This window comes from Barbus barbus (assembly GCF_936440315.1).
Source record: "Barbus barbus genome assembly, chromosome: 15".
Lineage (NCBI taxonomy): Eukaryota > Metazoa > Chordata > Actinopteri > Cypriniformes > Cyprinidae > Barbus > Barbus barbus.
This window is the reverse complement of record NC_136743.1, coordinates 24,770,859-24,792,785: the sequence shown is the minus strand read 5'-3', so window position 1 is coordinate 24,792,785 and position 21,927 is coordinate 24,770,859. Positions and strand designations below refer to the sequence as shown.

The 21,927-nt window shown below is 41.3% G+C and overlaps 1 protein-coding gene across 1 annotated transcript in view; it reads left to right on the top strand.

Annotated features, from left to right (window-relative positions):
• LOC306881590 (PEX5-related protein-like) overlaps positions 1 to 20,859 on the top strand; it is a gene marked incomplete at its 5' end in the record, with an annotated part of 57,910 nt that extends 37,051 nt beyond the window's left edge. The window contains 5 exons of the mRNA XM_079435767.1: positions 1,172 to 1,242; positions 2,076 to 2,294; positions 4,563 to 4,728; positions 5,717 to 5,874; positions 18,931 to 20,859. Coding sequence (XP_079291893.1) covers positions 1,172 to 1,242; positions 2,076 to 2,294; positions 4,563 to 4,728; positions 5,717 to 5,874; positions 18,931 to 19,120 — 804 coding nt within the window. The 3' untranslated portion in view covers positions 19,121 to 20,859. The remainder of the gene's footprint in view (positions 1 to 1,171; positions 1,243 to 2,075; positions 2,295 to 4,562; positions 4,729 to 5,716; positions 5,875 to 18,930) is intronic.
• Between the last annotated feature and the right edge of the window lie 1,068 nt (positions 20,860 to 21,927).

Genomic DNA, 21,927 nt, shown 5'->3' with positions numbered 1-21,927 from the left:
AATGCCTTAGAAAAAAAGTGTTAATCTTAAAAAAATAAAGCATATACATAAACCTATATAGGAAATATAACAGTTATAACCTTAAAATATAACCTGAAAATAATTGCACACCTTAGAATGTTCGTCAGCCAATCAGATTCAAGCATTCAACGGCCCCATAGTATAAGATAGGATAAGGATAATAAACTATAATGTAGTCAAGACCTGCCCGGACCTCCTGCCCTGTTATACAATGCTATACAATATAAGTATTACTGTATTTTTTATTAAACAATTGCAGCTAGTGAGCAAAAGAGTTCTTTCAAAAACATGACCGATTCCAATCATTTGAATAGTAATATATATAGATCAGGCATCCTCAAATCAGGCCCCCTCCTGCAGAGTTTAGCTCTAACCCTAATCAAACACACCTGAGCATGCTAATCAGAGTCTTCGAGATCATTAGAAAATCACAGGTAGCTGAGTTTGATCAGGGTTGGAGCTAAACTCTGCAGCAGATTGGCCCTCCAGGGAAAGATTTGAGGAACCCTGATATAGAGGATTGGGGTGACCAAAAGTTTATGAATTTTATATTTAAAGCATTCTAAATCCGTTCCTTTTGTGGTTCCATCTCTGAATGCTGCTGTAAGACATCAAGGCAGCCCACTAGAATCATGTCCTGTTTTCAACTCAGTTTATTCAGAATGTTTTATCACCTCACAAACAAAAAACAGATTAGTAACTGACTTAATATTTTCAGTGCCCAAAGCAAGCATATGTGATTGCCAGCGCAAAACCATTTTCTTCTTCACATCCCCTGCTATATCTCATTATTGCCCAGTCAGCACCATCAAATATTTAATGAAATTTCCCATGCTTTATGAGCCAAGACGATGCCAGACAGATGGCGTAAACCTCTGGGATGGCTTATGAATATGATCCTGTTTAACTTCAATAAAAAACACATTAAAGTCCACTGCCAACGCCCCAGAGTGACGTGCCATTAAATGCACTGGCCAAGCACATAAAGAGAGGGAACAACAATATGTTTTAGAAAACCGGCAGCCCCACTAATTAAACACTGTTTTTCAATTACCTTCAAGCCTATATATGTTCATGTCTTTTTATGTTTTGCTCTAATAATTTTGTGACGTTTGTTTCAACCAAGTGTGCATTTTTTCCCTCTACAAAGGCTTGGCAGGTTTTGGGTACCACACAAGCAGAGAATGAGAATGAGCAGGCAGCCATTGTTTGTCTTCAGAGGTGAGTAGACAATAATGAGGGTTTTGTTTATTTATGCAGAGCCAAAAGTCTTATATTTGCAAACATGTTACATGAAAAGAGCTTTTGCACAATTAGTGGTAACAATGGGGGCAGTCGTGGCCTAATGGATAGAGAGTTGGACTTGTAACCCGAAGGTCGTGGGTTTGAGTCTCAGGTCCGGCAACCGCGACTGAGGTGAGACCCTTGAGCAAGGCACCGAACCCCTCAACTGCTCCCCGGGCGCCGCATTGATGGCAGCCCGCTGCTCCAGGTGTACCTGGATGGGTTAAATGCAGAGAACGTCCCTTTCCCCCTTCCCCTGGGGAAGTCGTGGCCTAATGGTTAGAGAGTCGGACTCGTAATCGAAAGGTTGCGAGTTCGAGCCCCCGGCCGGCAGGGATTGTAGGTGGGGGGAGGGAATGTCCAGCGCTCTCTCCACCCTCAATACCACGACTGAGGTGCCCTTGAGCAAGGCACCGAACCCCCAATTGCTCCCCGGGCGCTGCAGCATGGCTGCCCACTGCTCCGGGTGTGTGTTCACGGTGTGTGTGTGTGTGTGTGTGGATTTGTTCACTACTCACTGCTGTGTGTGTGCACTTGGATGGGTTAAACGCAGAGCACCAATTTCGAGTATGGGTCACCATACTTGACAATACGTCACGACTTTACTTTACTTTACTTTACTTTACTTACAAATCGAAATGCAAAATCAGTTATTGTTTTCTGAACACTTTTTTGCTTTTTTTTGGACAAACAGATACTGTAGTCCCACCTCAAACTCAGCAACTCACTTTAATTTGCCATGTTCTGTCTGTCTGTCTTTGTTCAAATAGATGTTTGGAACTGCACCCAAACAATCTGAAGGCCCTGATGGCCCTGGCAGTGAGCTTGACCAACACAGGACAGCAGCCGGAAGCCTGTGAGGCTCTCCACCGCTGGATCAGATACAACCCCAGATACAGACATCTACTCCAGGACCGCAGCCCTCTAGATGGTTCCCCATTGCCTCGCCGCAGAGGGTCCTCCATATGCCCCATCTCCACTCTCGGATGGTATGATTCACATTCACTCACATGAATTAAAGTCCACATACTGCATATATAAAGCATATGTACAGTCATGGCCAAAAATATCAACACCCTTGCAATTCTGTCAGAAAATGCAACCCTTCTCTCAGAAAATTGTTGCAGTTGCAAATGTTTTGGTACTCACGTTTATTTTTTTTTGTTTGCATTGGAACAACACAAAAAAACTGTCAAATCTGATACAATTCCACACAGAACCCAAAAAATGCACTGGACAAAATTATTGGCACACTTAACTTAATATTTGGTAGCACCCCATGTGGAAAAAATAACCGATATCAATTGCTTCCTGTAACCATGAATGAGTTTCTTACACCTCTCTCCTGGAATTTTGGACCACTCTTCTTTTGCAAACTGCTTCAGGTCATTCAGATTTGAAGGATGCCTTCTCCCAACTGCAGTTTTGAGATCTCTCCACAGGTGTTCTATGGGATTCAGATCTGGACTCATTGCTGGCCATTTCAGAACTCTCCAGCGCTTTGTTTGTAATCATTTCTGAGTGCTTTTTGAAGTGTGTTTTGGGTCATTGTCCTGCTGGAAGACCCATGACCTCTGGTGGAGACGCAGCTTTCTGACACTGGCCACAACATTGTGCCCCAAAATTCTTTGGTAATCATCAGATGTCATGATACCGTTCACACAGTCAAGGCATCCAGTGCCAGAAGCAGCAAAGCAACCCCAAAATATCTTTGAACCGCCACCATGTTTGACTGTAGAGACGGTTCTTTCCTTTGAAGGCCTCATTACTTTTTCTGTAAACAGTGCCATGATGTCCTTTACCAAAAAGATCTACTTTTGTCTCATCTGTCCACAGTACATTTTCCCAGAAGGATTGTAGTTTTGTCACATAAGTTTTGGCAAACTCCAGTCTTTTTATGCCTTTGTGTCAGCAGTGGTTTCCTCCTGGGTCTCCTACCATAGCGTCCCTTTTCATTCAGATGGCGACGGACAGTGCAAGCTGACACTGTTGTACCCCGTGTCTGCAGATCAGCTTGAATTTGTTTGGAAGTTAATCCGGGTTCTTTATCCACCATTCGAACAATCCTTCGTTGTAATTCCACATCCAGAGAGGTTAGCTACAATGCCATGGGCTGTAAACCGCTTGATGATATTGAGCACAGTGGACACAGGAACAGATCTCTGGATCTAAATACAAATTACAGGAGCATCACATGCTTGAAGAGCAATTATTTCTTACAATTTTGACACGGTGTCAATCATTTTGTCCAGTCAATTTTTGAGTTCTGTGTGAAATGTTATCAAGTTTGACTTTTCTTTTCTGTTTTTTTTTTGTGTGTTGTTGCAGTACAAACAAAAACAATAAGCGCGTGAATACCAAAACATTTGCAATTTCTAACAATTTTCTGAGAGAAGTGTTGCATTTTCTGACAGAATTGCAAGGGTGCAGATATTTTTGTGGCCATGACTGTATGTGGTTTGCTTTTTTGAGTTTTAATAAAGGTGGGAGTAGTGTGGCATAGTGGATAAAACTACTAACTTAAAGATTGTAAGTTAAAATTAGGAGAAGGTGATATGACCAAAGTCTTATATAACTATTCATTCATTTTAACAAAATTTTTTAGATGGTTAAATTTCACAGTTGGGTATGTCAAGCAGTAGTATTCAAGTGCGATATACTACAGAAATTTAATAATCAATAAATCACTGTATAGTTGGCATTGTATGAATTCATTTTTTATCCTTATTAAAGCTATGAAAATTATTCAGTCTAGCGCAATGAGTGATTTTCTCCCTTTTTGTTGTTTGATTAACAGTAATGGCACAGACAGCAGCAGGTACAGTATATTAGGCTGCTGTCACTTTAAGACTTAATGCATGGATACAATATATTGATAAACATTTCTTCCATGTGTTTAGGTTCACTTAACCATATAACATAACCAGCTGTGTTTGTGTGAATACTTGCCATTTTGACATGTTAATGTGTTCATTTGCCCATTTAGGAAACCCACTTGTCAGACAGTGTGCAATTGCCAAATTGATTTCTCTTTTAAGCAAGTCGCACTCTTCATTTTCTCATTCTTGTTTCTGTTGCTCTGAAATGTCGATAACTTTAAGTAGTCATGCCTGCAGAGATACCATGATAGAAACTATATAGCAAAATCAATATTGATTGACAATTTATATTATACACAATATATATCCTCATATCACCCAGCCTAGTTTTCACTTTTGTTCAGTGTTTTGCTGATGGTGTTATGTGTGTGTATGCAGCTCTCAGCTGGTGGAGGTGTTGGAGCTCTATCAGGAAGCAGTGCAGCAGAACGCTGAAGGAGTGGACCCTGATCTCCAGACAGGCCTTGGTGTGCTCTTCAACCTCAGCTCAGAGTTTGACAAAGCTGTCGATGCCTTTAATGCTGCACTTTCTGTCCGACCTGAGGTGAGCCAGAAGCTCCTATTCATCACTATTTTAAAAGCTACAGATCTATTAGTTTCACGGGACTGTCGAAAACACTGTAGGCATTTTAAGCTTGTTAAAAAATGATTACAGCTATCTGTTATGCACATTGATTTAGTAGTTCATGCATACAAGACATTGGGGGGGGGGGGGGGGGGGGGCAGGATTGTTATAAATTTAAACAGAAATATTTTCAATATCAAAACAGCAACTCTAACCCTAACAGGTAGTATCTTGTTTTGCCACCAGCTGCTTTACATACTACAGTGCATCTCATCCTCATGGACTGCACCAGATTTGCCAGTTATTGCTTTGAGATGTTGCCACATTTTTATATGAAGGCATTTGCAAGTTTTTGAACACGTCTCAGGGGACACATGCTTACACGGGGTTTGATGTTGCATAGACAATCAGCGGTCCTTCTGGTCTCCCTATAGTAGTTTCAGGCTTTCCAATAAAGATCTGTAAAGATTATTTGGATTTGACAAAATTATTTAAAAAATACAGTATCCTGAGAAAGGGACTTCAGCAGTGTAAATGCACAGGATAATGAGAAACTAAACTAGACACAGGTGAGGAACATAATTAGTAAAAAAAAAGAAAAGAAAAAGAGAAACCATGACAACCAAGGAAACAGGAACTAAACACAGGAGGATTTTCCTCTTTGCTTCAGCTTTTAATTAGCAAATAATTTTTGAAGCATTTTCAATCTTATGTGATATTATGTTATTTTTCTTGTTTTATGTGAAGTAATGCTTTTGAAAAATACTTTGAGCTGCATTGTATGAATACTTTGTATGAAAGGTGCTATAGAAATAAAGTTTATTATATTATAATAAACTTTATATTATAGTATAATATAATATATAATTTTTTTATTCAATTTTTTAAACGTTTGTTTACCTCTGAAACTTTCCATAAACCCCTGTCCTCAATTATCCTTTACTCTACCAATTCTGTGTTTTCGTAGGACTATCTGCTGTGGAATCGGCTCGGGGCCACGCTGGCAAATGGGGACCGCAGTGAGGAGGCAGTGGAGGCCTACACCAGAGCTCTGGAGCTCCAGCCAGGCTTCATCCGTTCAAGATACAATCTTGGCATCAGCTGTATCAACCTAGGGGCACATCGGTAATGAACCGAACCACTGAGCAAGGGTTGATGGGAAAGAACTGTTTGTCTCCTTAGTGTGGATATAAGTAGATTAAAGCAGAAGGCTGAAAAAAAAAAAAATTGATGTTAGCATGTTACATTTACATATCCATGTTTTGCTTCATGGTGAATCCAAGGGTATCTTCAGATGCTTGTGTAACCCGGGTGATCCAGGCTACCAGTAAAAGAGTTGAAGTTATGTAAAAATTAAGAAAACGAGAATAAGAGAGAAAAAACGAGTGCTTTAGAAGAGAAAGTGTTTCGTCCAATCCTTGATCGTGCTGCATTGATTGACACTCCAACGAGCCAATGGTAGCAGCGCACTGAGAATGCACCGGCGACACTGCCGCTTTCCGAGGCAGAGAGAGAGCGAGCGAGTCAGACGAAGCATATGCACACTGAGTGATTTTCAGATACTCCGCATCAAAAAAAATAGATATTGAGAAAAAGAAACTTGAATGCAATCAAAAGATTACATTTCTGAGTGAACTTAGAAGAGCTGATGTCGAAGTGAGAAGACGACGAGGCAGAGAATCGAGAATAAAGGCCGATGTAGATACACGGAGCACCAAAGCACCGCAAATTATCTTCTTATTGAATAAGTTGTGAAATTCTTGCCTTGGTGAGTTTTTTTTATATTGACTTGGTATTTTACAAGAAAACTGTTGAAGACTCAGTGGCAAATCAGTAATGTAATATTAGTGTTTATATAGGCCGCTTATGCATAGTCTGTGAGCTAGTGCTAATTTGCACATTGGGCTAAAGCTAACCACATGTGAAGATGCAAACGAGTCAATGAAGAGTGACAATGTCATGTATAAGTGTTGAGTTATTGAGTTAATATGTTGTTTGAAGTGTATACATGATATTTGTTTATGAAAGTGTTTGGATGGAAGATTAATTATTGTTCTGCCTTGTGTTTTGCAAGGCTGGGTTTTTTTTCTCCTTCTCTTCTGTGTTTCTTTTGAGAAATTACGATCATCATCCTGGACACGTGAGACGCATATGAGCGTATGTAAAAGGCGAGCCACCCACTTGGAGACAATTTGATTGTTGAACTTTGATCTTGAGTTCGTCGAAACTGGTATGAGAAATCTTTTCCTTTTTTGTTTTTTGACAAAAAGGACTGAGACTTTGTTTTTGCATATTTTTCCTTGAGTTTTGAACGGAGAGACATTGATTCTGAACTGAACGATTCTAAAGAGTCAACGAATCTTTTGATCCGAGTCATTTGATTCTGAACTGACATTAACTAAATCAATCCAGTGAATCTTGTATATTTGATTCATTTGGCTGAAAGACTGTGCTATATTGTGAAGGGAAAGAGTGATTTGAATTGAGTTGTAATATTTTGTTTTGTTTTGTTTATTGTTTCCTTCAGTTTTTTTTGGTTATAAACAAACAGAGTCTGTTGAGTTTTCCAATAAGTTTTATTTTATTATTTCATTTTTTGTACAAAGTATATGACAACTGCTCTCAATTGAGTTGATTTGTTTGAGTTGATGAGTCCAACTTCCTAAAATTTCAAAAGGAGAGTTGATTATAAGCATTGTCATACATTGTATGTTGTTAAATGACAGTATTGAGATGTACATACTCCAGACAAATTGCAATTAAGAAATTCTTCAATGAATGCAAGATTCTAACCAGTAAACAAAACTCTTGGTTTTCACCTACCCGCTGTGTTGCTTCCCTCTCTCCAGTAGCCGCTCCTTACCTTCTGATCAGTTGGCCCATATTGATCCCTATACAAGTGTGACACATCAGACCTGACACGTGTTACACGCTACACTTGCAGGACAACAGTTTTGATACGGTCCCACAGCACTTCTGGGGCCGGAGGCGAGTCGGCTAGGCAGATGGGTTCCTCTAGCCTAGACCGTAGGCTCTCCTGGAAAACTGCAGCAGACTGAAGGCTGCAGACCTTGAGCTTCTTCCTTGGAGCGCCACCTTTCCTTGGTTTGGGCTTAAAGTGGAATGTAATTTTACAGTGGACAAGGCGGTGGTCTGTGTGACACTCGGCGCTTGGCATTACCCTGATGTGGAAGACATCTTTTATGTCACGCTGGCGCACTAGGATGTAGTCTATGAGATGACAGTGTTTTGACCGGAGGTGCATCCAGGTTGTTGTCAGACTATCTTTCTGCTGGAAGATGGTGTTGGTAATGGAACGCCGCTGTTCAGTGTGGAATTCGAGTAACAAGCGTCCGTTATTGTTGCAGCTGCCCACACCATGCCTTCCAAGTACGCCTTTCCAGGTTTCTGAGTCTCTGCCCACTCTGGCGTTGAAGTCGCCAAGGATGACAATCTTGTCATCGGCTGGGACGTCTTGAAGAAGGCTGCGTAGATCGGAATAAAACTTTTCTTTGTCTGCAGGATCTGCCTGGAGAGTTGGTGCATACACACTGAACAGTGTGGCGTGTTGCTGGTCACGGAGTGGTAGACGCATTGTGATGGTACGGTCAGAGTGGCCAGCTGGCAAGCTTGCAAGCTTGGTAGCAATGGAGTCCCTGATCATGAAGCCAACACCTGAAAGATGTCTCTCTGTCGCAGGTTTGCCTGACCAATAGAGGGTGTAACCTGCGCCATGCTCCCTTAGACTTCCTTTCTCTGAAAAGCGGATTTCGCTGAGTGCGGCGATATCAACATCCAGCCTAGCAACTTTGTGTAATTAACACTAGAACCGCCACAGGGTACATTTTACCTGTGGCTGTTTTTCAAATGTACATAACAGATTTTCAACAAAACATTCAATTCTCCCATTCATTGACTTTTACTAAAATTATTTAATTTTCAATCCAATGTTGTTAAAACATTATCTAGATTTAACCAGATCAAAAAACGGAGCATTTATACCTATAAGCGCCGTGCGGGTCAAATTTACATGCTATATAATGCATGTATTTTCGCGCTGTCATTTTCTTGCCGCTTATGTTTTAACATTGTACATTTCTAGGCAACACCTTTCACTCACCGATTTAGCGGTTATCAGTTTCATAAGTCAAAATGACTAAAAGAGGCTGATTTATGGAAGGTAGGTATTAGAAACACTAAATGCCATTAGTGATTGAGAGTCTGATGGTAAGTTATGCATCCTGGGTCGTCTTAGCATCTGATGGCTCATTTGACAGTGATCCAGACATTATATTTACATGTTTAAGGTTACTCATAATTGGTCAAACTTTGGTTTTATTATTTAATTTTTGTCTTGACATATTTTTTTCGTTTATTGTTCGCTACTGTGTTGCTATTTATTCTAGTCTGGCTGTTTATTGAAGAAAAAAAAATAACAAATCCGATCTATGATGTAATCAATAGATTTTTTTTATTTTTTGATTACCCGAAGTTTATTGGTGTTGTTATCTTACTCAAGTTATAAATGATATAACTACACAAATGGCTAATTGGGCCTAGGTGAAGCTGTGCGCTTGAATTTGTCAGCATCATCCTATACAGTGTGGTGAATTATTATTTCTCATTATTGTCTATTGGCTATTTTAGTAATTTAAATAACATGGGTTATCCTAATATATTGATTAGTGACATTGTATTATAATATTACAACACCCTAATACTTACTACCTTCTAATTTTCGTTGTCACTGCAGGCTTTTTTTTTTTTTTAGCTCACTGACCATTAGTGTAGGCTGCATTAAAAAGTCTTGAACATAAAACAACAGGATAAAAATATAGTTGACGACTAGACATAATCATTTCGTGACTCTAGATACTTCTTTGTGAAGACAGTGGCATAATACAGTGAAATAATATGTTCTTTAGCCATATAAAAACAGTTGGCATGTGTGTGGGTAAAATTTACCTGCTGGCGCTTTTAGGTATACAACGACCTCTGGCGGTTGTAGTGTTAAAACAGATAGTCGCTCAGGTCGAGTGCTGTCAGCTGAGTCTATCATGGTTCTGATGTTCCAACATGCGAGTTTGAGTCCTTTCCCACCTTTGGTTCATTGAGAGCAATCTAGAAGTTCAGGAACTGCTGTCAAAGAAGAGATCAGCACACAAGGCTCAACTGGCCCAACCATCCCGCCCGCATAAAAAAGCAGCCTTCCGCCTGGAATGCAGGACCCTCCAGCATAAGCTTCAAGAGATTTAGAACGAGTGGTGGACCAACCTCGCAGCAAGAACTCAGCTTTGCGCTGACACTGGTGACTACAGGGGTTTCTACGAAGCTCTAAAAGCGGTATATGGTCCCTCGTACCAAATCCTGATCCCCCTGTGCAGACGGAAAAGAACTGCTCACCGAAAAGGACTCTATTCTGAACCGCTGGTCTGAACACTTCTACACCCTCTTTAATGCTAGTCGCTCAGTCCAAGAATCAGCGATTGATCGCATCCTACAACAACCAGTGAAAACCGAACTGGATGTTGCACCAACACTACAAGAGACTGAGGAAGCCATTTAACAGCTGAAGAGTGGAAAAGCTGCAGGAGTTGATACCATTCCTCCTGAGGTATGGAAGAACGGAGGCCCAGCACTGCACACCAAACTCCATGAATTCTTCATCTGCTGCTGGGAGCAGGGAAAACCCCCTCAAGACCTCCGTGATGCAGTCATTATCACTCTGTATAAGAACAAAGGGGAGAAGTCGGACTGTTCCAATTATCGTGGCATAACACTTCTATCCTGTGGTGTTCATAGTTAACCACAAGGTGGCAGTGGAATGCTGAAGTGTTGAAGTGCTGCTTGGGGAGTAGAAGGAGAGGTGATATGTTCTAAAGACAAGTTGGACATGTGTTAAACAATAAAACGAGCTTCGAAGGAATTACTCCGGTCTTGTGTTAATACTTCAATACACAACAAATTGGCGACGATGGTTTCCGTGCCTACGCCTGCATCTTTTCTGCCATGCAGTGGAGAGCCTGCAATTCCTTTTGCTACCTGGCGAAAAATGTTCGAAAACTACTTGCTTGCTATTGATGCTACAGGGGACTCATGGCCTGATGCCAGGAAACGTGCTATTCTACTACACAGCTTGGGGACTGAAGGCCAGAGGCTGTTTTACACGTTTCCTAATGCTGGAACTACATTTGCAGAGGCAATGACAGCGTTGGAGAATCATTTTGTTCCAAAGGTGAATGTTGTGGTCGCTCGACATCACTTCCGCCAGCGTTCTCAACGTGCTGATGAGACCATTTCACAGTTCCTGTCTGCTTTGCGGGAATTATCTTCATCATGTGCTTATGGTGACATGGAAAGTGAAATGCTGCGCGATCAGCTGGTCGAACGATCGTATGCCCCAGCAGTGCGAGACAGACTCCTGCTGGAACCATCACTGACACTTGACACCGCTATTATTATTGCATGTCAGGTGGAACAGGCGCTCTCTAATTCGACCATGCTCACGGCACAAAGTGCAGTCCAGGCCGTAGCTTCTAAACCCTTTCATCGGAAGAAGCGTGATGCACATTCTAACGGAGCAAAATATGTGGCTGATACTACACGGCGCGCGTGTTACCGTTGCGGAGCTACAAATCACCTCGCTAATGCTGCCGCTTGCCCAGCTGCTCGAGCCAAATGCCGTACTTGTGGTAAGACCGGACATTTCTCTAAAGTTTGCCGTTCTTCTAAGGACGTTCGGGAAGTGGTCCCGGATGTGGTTGTTCTTTTGACTGATACTTTAAATACCTCTCCAGACAAACTCTTATGCAATGTTCATGTTACAACGGCAAATGGTGCTTCTATTGAGACTGAATTAGTCGTGGACACGGGCTCTTCAGTGTCAATCCTGCCTATGGCTGTGTACAAACGACACTTTTCGGATTGTTCACTTACTGCTCCTAAAGTGAAACTGGTTACGTACTTGAAAGAAGATATTCCCGTACTAGGATGTTTACATGCGGACGTTTCACTGAATGAAAAGGTAACCACCGCTTGTTTTTACGTTGTGAAAGGTGGCTCTGCTTTGATGGGCATGGACCTAATTCGAGCCTTGAACTGTTCTTTTCACTTTGATTCTGTTACTGCACCTGACGAACTACATGCAGTCGTTGGTGAAACTATTCCTGCTCCAGATACTTCTGTGGGGTGCGTGAGAGGCTTTGTTCATAAGCCTACAGTCAAACCTGATGCTACTCCAGTTCGACAGAAGCTTCGTCGTCTTCCATTCTCCGTTCGACAAGCTGTTTCTGCAGAACTGGACTCATTACTGCAAAATGGCATAATTGAGAAAATCGATTCTTCCCCATGGATTTCGCCTATTGTTGTCACCACGAAGAAAGGAGGTAAAATACGTCTCTGTGTTGATCTGCGTGAGCCTAATAAGGCCCTGATTGTCGACAGCCATCCTCTGCCGCATATGGACGAACTTTTGAGTGAACTAAGAGGCACATCAGTGTTCACTACAATTGACTTAGCGGCTGCTTACCATCAGCTTACATTACACGAGGAGTGCCGGGACATCACCGCGTTTATTACGCATGATGGTCTCTTCAGGTACTGCCGGGTTCCGTATGGCCTTGCTTCCGCGCCATCTGCGTTTCAAAAGATGATGGAAACTGTCCTGAAAGGCATACGTGGGGTGAGGAACTACCTGGATGATATTATAGTGTACGGTGCCACCCAGGAAAGTCACGATGCGACGCTGCGCTCAGTCATGCAGCGCTTGTCCGACGCAGGACTACAACTGAACTGGGACAAGTGTACGTTCAGCCAGTCATCCTTAAAATTCCTTGGACATGTCGTTTCCAAACAAGGAATTTTCCCAGATGAGGAACACAAGTCTGCGATCATTGAGGCTCCTGCGCCGCACGATGTTGCTTCCTTACGCTAATTTCTGGGACTGATTTCATGGTACAGCAAATTCTTGCCGAACTTCGCTTCTGTTGCTGAGCCGTTGCGTGCGCTACTTAGAGATGCGTCAACTTCTCAGTTTGAATGGACTGTTGCTGCTGAACACAGCTTCAAAGAGCTGAAAGAACTGCTTTCTGGAAGTCAAGTGCTTGCGTTGTTTGACCCTTCCCTTCCCACTATAGTGTCGACTGACGCTTCTGACTATGGACTGGGGGGGGTTTTGACACAAATACACCCAGACCGGGTTGAGAGAACAGTAGCGTTTGCTTCTAGAACCCTTACTGCTGCCGAAAGGAAATATTCTACGGTCGAGAAGGAGGCGTTGGCTTGTGTCTGGGCCGTAGAAAAGTGGCGGCCGTATTTGTGGGGTCGACACTTTAAGCTCAGAACTGATCATTGTGCGCTCACTACACTATTGGCAACCAAAGGCATTGGTCGGGCCGGTATGCGGGTCGCCCGGTGGTCGGCACGCTTGCTTTGCTACACATATGACATCATTTACCGACCAGGACGTCTTAATTGTGCTGCAGATTGTCTATCCAGGCTGCCATTACCGACAGGAAATGATAGTGCTGCTGTGGAACCAGAGATGGTTGCTTTCGTTACTGGACTGCCTACATTGTCTGTTGAGGATTTCATGGCTGCTTCGGAAGCTTGTCCAGAGTTAAACCAGCTGCGCTTGCGAATCGGGCAGGGCTGGCCGAAAAAATGCTGTGACCTGGATCCTGTTCTGGTGCCCTTCTTTCGCATTCGTGATGAACTGTGTGTGGATGGTGTGCTAGTGAGGAGAGGTGAACATCGTGTTCTTGTTCCTTCTACGTTGCGCTCTAAGACGATAAGCCTAGCACATGAGACACACCAAGGAATTGTCCAAACGAAACGGAGACTGCGTGAATTGTTCTGGTGGCCTCAGATGGATGCTCAAGTGCAGTCGGCTGTTTCTTCCAGCTTAACCTGCCAACTGAATGACAAATCGGCTAAAACAGCACCGGCTCCTCTTCAGCCTGTCAGCCTGCCATCTGAACCATGGCAGAAACTAGCGATCGATATCGTTGGACCTTTTGAGAGAGGACCTTCTGACTGTCGTTTTGCCATTTGTCTGGTGGATTACCATAGTAAGTGGCCTGAGGTGGCGTTTTCTCATAATGTCACTGCTGAGGTGGTCATATCATTTCTCCAATCAGTTTTCAGTAGAGAGGGAAATCCACAGTGTGTTGTGACTGATAACGGGCCTCAATTCCTCTCCAGTGTGTTTGCAGCATTCTTAAAGGAGAGAGGAATAAGTCACATGCGTAGTACTGTCTATTTTCCACAATGCAATGGGGCTGTGGAGAGGTGGAACAGAGTCCTGAAAGAATGCATCCTCTCTGCGGAACAGATGGGGAAACCATGGAAACATGCAGTGACTGAGTTCTTGCAAAGCTACAGAGCTACCCCTCACAGTACTACAGACGTTTCACCTTCTGAGCTTCTTCATCATCGCAAAATGCGTACAAAGCTGAATGTCTTTCCTGTTGGCCCCAAAAGTGACAAATGTGCTCGAGTGAAAGAGACTGTGAGTAGCAAACAGCTCAAGAGTAAGGAGTACACGGACAAAAGACGTGGTGCAAAGTACCACACTTTCAAACCAGGAGACCAGGTGAGAGTGAAACAACCTGGGCATGTGAGGAAGGGTTTTTCTCAGTTCTCACCACCACTGAACATTGAGCAACAAATCGGAAAGAGTACTTTTGTTCTGAGTGACAAAAAGAAATGGAATGTGTCGAAATTAGCTCGCTTTACAGCTCCTGTTACCACTCAGAAGGAGAACTTTCAGCCACCAGTGACATCTAATCTTAGGAAGAGTAGTAGAGTGCGTAGAATGCCAGCGTGGTTGAAGGAATATGACTTACAGTGAAGTGAAGTGAAATTGTACATGCATGAAAAAGAAAAAAAGAAAAGAAAACATGCATCTTTGTTTTGGTTATGTTGTGAGCTTGTGAACAGTTATAATTGCTTAAATACTTAAAACTGTGCATTAGAATAAGTAAACAATGTCAGTTACAAGGTTGTTACAAGTTGTTTTAGTTATTAACAAGTACACAGTAATCTATATAATTTTGTTACCTTAAAAGAGGACCTTTGTTCTGAATACTAATCTGTGATATGAAGAATCTTTCAAGTAAGAGGGGAAATGTGGTGTTCATAGTTAACCACAAGGTGGCAGTGGAATGCTGAAGTGTTGAAGTGCTGCTTGGGGAGTAGAAGGAGAGGTGATATGTTCTAAAGACAAGTTGGACATGTGTTAAACAATAAAACGAGCTTCGAAGGAATTACTCCGGTCTTGTGTTAATACTTCAATACACAACATATCCGTCGCCGGCAAAATCCTCGCAAGGGTACTGCTGAATCGACTGGTACCCGCGATAGCAGAAGCTCACCTTCCAGAGATACAGTGTGGCTTCAGAGCCAACCGGGGAACGACAGACATGGTGTTTGTCCTGAGGCAGATTCAGGAGAAGTGTCGGTAACAAAACAAAGCGCTGTACGTCACCTTCGTGGATCTGACAAAAGCATTCGATACCATGAGCAGACAGGGACTTTGGAAAATTCTGGAAAAGCTAGGCTGCCCACCAAAGTTCCTCACCATGATCGTCCAGCTTCATGAAGGCCAGCTTGGACAAGTCAGATATAGCAATAACCTCTCGCAGCCCTTCCCTATTGCAAATGGTGTGAAACAGGGCTGTGTTCTTGCACCCACACTGTTCATCATTTTGTTCAGCATGATGCTCCAGCAGACCACAGAGGACCTTGACAACGCTGATGGCGTCTGCAGGCCCACACAAAGACCATGGAGCTACTGATCCGGGAGCTGCTGTTTGCTGACGATGCCGCCCTCCTTGCTCATAAAGAGGCAGCTATGCAGCGAATCACGTCCTGTTTTGCAAAAACTGCTCAGATCTTTGGCCTCGAAGTCAGCTTGAAGAAGACGGAAGTTCTGCACCAGCCAGCACCACAAAAAGAGTACCATCCACCAAGCATTTCCATTGAACAAACAGAACTAAAGGTTGTCCACCATTTCAGCTACTTGGGGTGCGTGAACTCGTCTGACGCCAATATTGATAAATAAGTTGATAACAGGCTGGCCAAGGCAAACAGTGCATTCAGCAAGCTATACGGACGTCTCTGGAACAATAACAACCTCAAAAAAGACATGAAGGTCAGTGTATACAAAGCTGTTGTGCTGACCACTCTCTTGTATGGCGCTGAGTCCTGGGTCATGTACCGTCATCACCTGAGACTCCTCGAGCGTTTCTATCAGCGCTGCCTCTGCACAATCCTCAACAATCGTTGAAGTGACTTTGTTGCCAACACTAAAGTTCTCGAGACAGCAGAGGTCATTAGTATCGAGGCCATGGTCCTCAAGGTACAACTTCGCTGGGCAGGGCACGTCTCCAGGATGGAGAAATACCGCCTACCTAAGATCGTGCTGTATGGGGAATTGTCCTCTGGTCACCGCAACATCGGGGCACCACGAAAGCGGTACAAAGACTCCTTGAAGAAGTCCCTTACTGCTTGCTGCATTGATCACCGTCAGTGGGAAATGAAAGCAACTGATCGTGACTCCTGGCGGCGTACAGTCCACAGTCACCAGCGTGTCTGTAGAAGACGTGGTTGTCCTTCCTAAATCTTTGTTTGCGAAGCCAGGCCATGAATGAATGTTACATATATAAAAAAGCAGCTTGCAAAACTGAGTTGAAAAAGAAAAGAAAAAAAAAAATAGTAAAAATACATCAAAAGATGAAAAATGGTTTGACTCAGACTGCAAAACATTAAGAAAACAACTAGGAAGACATGAAACATAAAGAACCAAACAACGCTGACATAAGAACTGAATACTGTTCAAAATTAAAACAATACAAAGACACTATCAGAGCAAAAAAGAAACACCATCTGACCAAAAGTTTACAAGAAATAGAACATTTAATAAATCATAATAAATTCTGGAATATGTGGAATAATCTGAGCACAACAAAACCACAAGACTTGCCAATACAAGATGGAAACATTTGGACAAAACATTTTGAAAATGTATATAAAGAAATCCCTCCAAAACAACTCATTAACAATTCTGATCAGATCAAACAAAGTCTACAAACTTATGAAAACATAATTAAAAATAATCAAAACCCTTTCGACTTCCCAATTACACATGAAGAATTGATGAAAAAACTCAAAAGCCAAAAATGTAAAAAATCTTGTGGCCCTGGCAACATTTTAGGTGAAATGCTGAAAAACAGCACACCGGAGCTTCAGACAGCTGTGCTCAAATTATTCAATCTTGTGCATAGTTCAGGCTGTTTTCCTGACATCTGGAGCCAAGGACTTATTACCCCTATTCACAAGAGTGGAGACAAATTGGACCCTAATAATTTCAGTGGCATTTGTGTGAGCAGTAATCTGGGGAAGTTATTTAGCAGTATTTTAAACAATAGAATAGTAAACTTCCTTAAAGAACACAGTGTCCTGAGCCCTAGTCAGATTGGCTTTCTTCCTAATTATAGAACTACTGAACACATTTACACCCAACACACCCTAATCAATAAACACGTAAAACAGACTAAACACGGAAAAATATTTGCATGCAGTGTCGATTTAAAAAAAGCATTTGATTCAATTTGGCACGACGGATTATATTACAAACTTTTACAAAGTGGTGTAGGGGGTAAAGTTTATGACATTATTAAATCAATGTATTCAAGAAACAAATGTGCAATACGAAATGTGCAACAAACATACAAAATTCTTCAACCAGAAGAGAGGAGTACGGCAGGGCTGTAGCCTGAGTCCAACACTGTTCAACATTTACATTAATGAATTAGCGGTGCAGTTGGAACAGTCTACAGCCCCTGGACTCACTCTGCAAGACAAAAATATCAAGCTTTTGCTGTACGCAGATGATCTAGTGCTGCTGTCATCCACCCCACAGGGACTACAGCAACACCTAGACCTGCTGGAGAACTACTGCCAGAACTGGGCCCTGGCAGTAAACCTAAAAAAAAAAAACATTATGGTCTTTCAAAAAAAGCCCAATGTCAGGAACACAGATACCAGTTCAGTCTAGGCAGCACCGCCCTAGAACACACGATGCAGTACACTTACCTCGGCCTGATCATCACTGCATCGGGGAGTTTCAGTATGGCAGTGAATGCTCTCAAAGATAAAGCTCGAAGAGCTCTATACTCAATCAAGAAAAAATTCCAAAATATTGAAATACCGCTTCCAATTTGGTGTAAAATCTTTGATAGTGTAATTCAGCCCATAGCGCTGTATGGAAGTGAGGTTTGGGGTCCACTCAGTGATCAGAGCTACACTAGATGGGATAGACATCCAACAGAAGCCCTACACACAGAATTCTGCAAAATTATTCTAAAATGACAAAGGAGAACACCCAATAATGCATGTAGGGCAGAATTAGGCCGTTTCCCATTGATTATAAATATACAAAAAAGATTGCTCAAATTCTGGATGCATCTAAAATCAAGTCCCACAGAATCGCTACATTTTAAAGCACTACAAACCCAAGAACTGAACCCTGAAAAGAGTCCACTCAGTCATCTGGTTCTGAGACTTACTAACCTGACTAACTCTACTAACACTAACCAGTCTCAGACCAGCACTGCTTCTCACCCAAACATCAAAATAAATCAAATTATCAAACAATCTAAAAATATATATCTGGAACATTGGGATCAAGAAATCAAAACACAAAGTAAATTACAACTCTGTCGAACTATAAAATTAAAATATGAATTAGAAGAATATCTCCAGAGTGTCAAAGACACAAAGCAGAGACAGATCCTGACCAAGTACAGGCTCAGTGAGCACAGACTAGCCATTGAGACCGGCAGACACAGAAAGACTGGTTACCCAGAGCAAAGAGTGTGTGTTCACTGTGAGACAGAAGAGATCGAGACAGAGACACACTTCCTACTTCACTGTTACCAATTTAAATCAATCAGAGACATATACATAAACAAATTCACAAACATCATAAAGAACTTTACAGCCATGATTGAAGAGGAACAAATAAAGATAATACTAGGAGAGGGACAGATGTGTGGATGTGCCATATATTTCTCTATATATATTTCAAGCTTTGGCAATGTTGTATTTTTTACAGTCATGCCAATAAAGCAATATTGAATTGAATTGAATTGAATGTTTGACCTCTCTTTTCTCTTACAGGGAGGCAGTGACCAACTTCCTGACAGCTCTGCACCAGCAAAGAAAGAGCAGGAGTCATCAGGTCATGTCCGGCAACATCTGGGCAGCTCTGCGGATTGCCCTCTCCCTCATGAACCAACCAGAACTTTTCCAGGCAGCCAGCGTGGGAGATCTGGACCTCCTAATGAGAGCCTTCAACATGGACATGTGATTAAACTTGGACCTGTGATATCTATCATTCACGCACAGTAGGCACAAAGTTAGGCTCAAATGAATATGGGATGTCAATTTGATATGCAGAGTATGCACAGCTAATTTAGTTGTATTTTTGGGCAGCCTTTGCCTTCTTCAGAGGCCACTGAAGAGGGTGTTTATATTGCATAGAGCACAAACAGAATAGGTAAGTGATGGGTTTGAAAGTAGAGGAATAAATGTCAAAGAGAGTGAGGGCAAAAGCACTTTTTTCTTGATGTTAGTTATATTTTACTGTAATATTTTTAAGGTTATCTAAAAACTTTGTATACTTGAGAAAAATGAACCAAACCTCGTTGGGGAATATAGGAGGATTTTTTTTTAGTTTGTGTATTAGAACTGAATATTAATCCTCTCTAAATCCTAGCTATTTATTATGGCCAGTTCTGAAGAACATATTTGTTCAACTTTTTTTTTAAATGTTAATTTTACAATGGTAATTTATGTCTCACCATAAGGTGGCACTGTTGTTTAGCTGATAAAAGTGTAGCCATATATAAAGTCAGTTAATCTTCTATTAAACCCAGTGGGGCCAAGTGCAGTGTGAGGAATAATGCTAGCTGAATTTCACTTTAGGACACCTCACCGTTTCAGGGTGATCTGTGCCCAGGTGTGCGAGCAGGGCGTGTTCCTTGGGCCATCTGTCTTCCAGCAAGCCCCTTTTAATGCCGTGTGCTCCAGGGCATTCTGGATCAGGGCTCAGTGGGGAGCAACTTAAAAGGCTCTGCATGAAAGGTCACAGCAAAAACAGTATCGTGTTGAAAGTGAGTTTATGTAAGACTGTTAGCCCAAATGCTTAAAAGGACTAAATACATTCACAAATCTATGAAAAACACTTTCATTTATTTGTCCTGGTAAGTTTGAAGTACATTTCATGTGACTGAAATCGCTTTAGCCTATAGAGATATGACGGTTTATGGCAAAGAAGCCATGTGCTAGCACAGTTATGATTTCAGCTCCTTTATATACTAATAGGCTACATATTTTGTTTGAAGACATAACTATGCAAACTAGCATTGCTGTTTTTTGTTTGTTTGTTTTGTTTTGGCTAAAATTACCAAAAAATCTTTGGTGTCTTTATAATTTTGCCACTATGCATTATTAGTAAAGTCAGTGTAACAGGAGTTAGCTGATATAATTGAAGGGCACTGAATGAGACACAGTGTTTAAAGACATAAGTAGCATTAATAATCTTAATAATTTTGGGCAAAGACAGATAAAGTTGCTTCAGTAGATGCACCTTCAATTTAAATATTACAAACGATTTGGGAAATCTGATGACTGCATGTAACAGATTTCCCTCTCTTTATGGTCCCATATTTTAACTTTAAAGTGAATGTAACTACTATTAAAATAATTTTTTTTGACTGACCAAAATTCCAACACAAACATACTATATATGATAATATTTCAAATCATATGCCATGTATGAGCACAGTATGCGGGCATTGATGACATGTCTTGTAGTAAATCACACTAATTTTGCTATGACCAGAGCTGTTATGAAACTATGACTATAATTATTGACCAAAATTGTAGAATAGTAGAAGGAAATGTATTTATTTATTTGTAAAATAGATTATTTTATGGAATGAACAGTCATGTATGCATGTCTCTTTCAATCTCTCCTACATTAACATGTAATATAATCAAGATGCATTTATAACCAATTTATTAAAGCTGTATTTTAGAAGATCTGAAATATGATTATGTCTCTTTTTTCATTTTAAAATTAAGGGCACATGGTGATCCCTGACCTTTAAATGATTTAGAAATGGTGTTACCGGAGCACCCCCAACAGGCACATACTGAACACTGCTTTCCTTCTGTCTGAAGTAATGCAGTGGTTCAAATGTAACCTTTAACCCATTATATTACATTATACACAAATTAAGACATAACATTGGATGGCCTTAAATACTGTAAGCATTAGATTTTATATGGGTTATCCAAGATTTTTTTTCCACAAGTTGAAATTTTAGACACCTTACATCAACTTGGCTCTGAAAATAAAGCTGTGTGGTTGAAAAGGAGAATGGCTTAAATTAGCTTATGAATTTCTTTGTGATTTTAGGGAACAGCGAGGATGTGAGGTGGATGACTTAGCAGGTTCATGTTTCATGACCTGTCATATCATCCTCAGATATATAGTGACTCAAAATACTTCCTTCAGTGCTGTCAGTACCTTATTCTCAGCCCTTAATTTGAATTTTGACTGTCAAGGCTGATTTGCTTTTGTGATATTTGAGCAGTTTTCTAACTAATATCAAATGCGATACTTAAATGCAAATATGATGTTCATCTAGTGCAGCAGGATGTGTGAAATCAAGCTAGTGGGCATGTTTCAGTCAGCAAATTCAATACAAATTTGTCTGTGAATATAAACATAATTAACAGCAAGCGATTCAGTGAAGCACTTGAAATGAATGTGTTGACAATGCACTACATGGAAAAGCTTTCCAGTTGAATAAAAGTTTATTACGTAGGGATCCCTCATAATATGAACAAATAATATGAACAAATGGTAAATAATTAAATGCACAGGACAGTCCTTATTGTTCTGTTTAACACATTCTTAGTTGTGACACTGACCAACTGAACGGACAGTGACATCTACTGTCTCTTTAAGACCTCATCTTCCCACTTTCACTATTCAGCCTCCCCCATCCAGCCCCACCTTGTCACCAGCAGCTCTCAGTGTAGATGTTCTGGCTGTTAACTAAAGTCCCCACTGCTTATGCCGGTGACAGTGCTCTCATCAACACA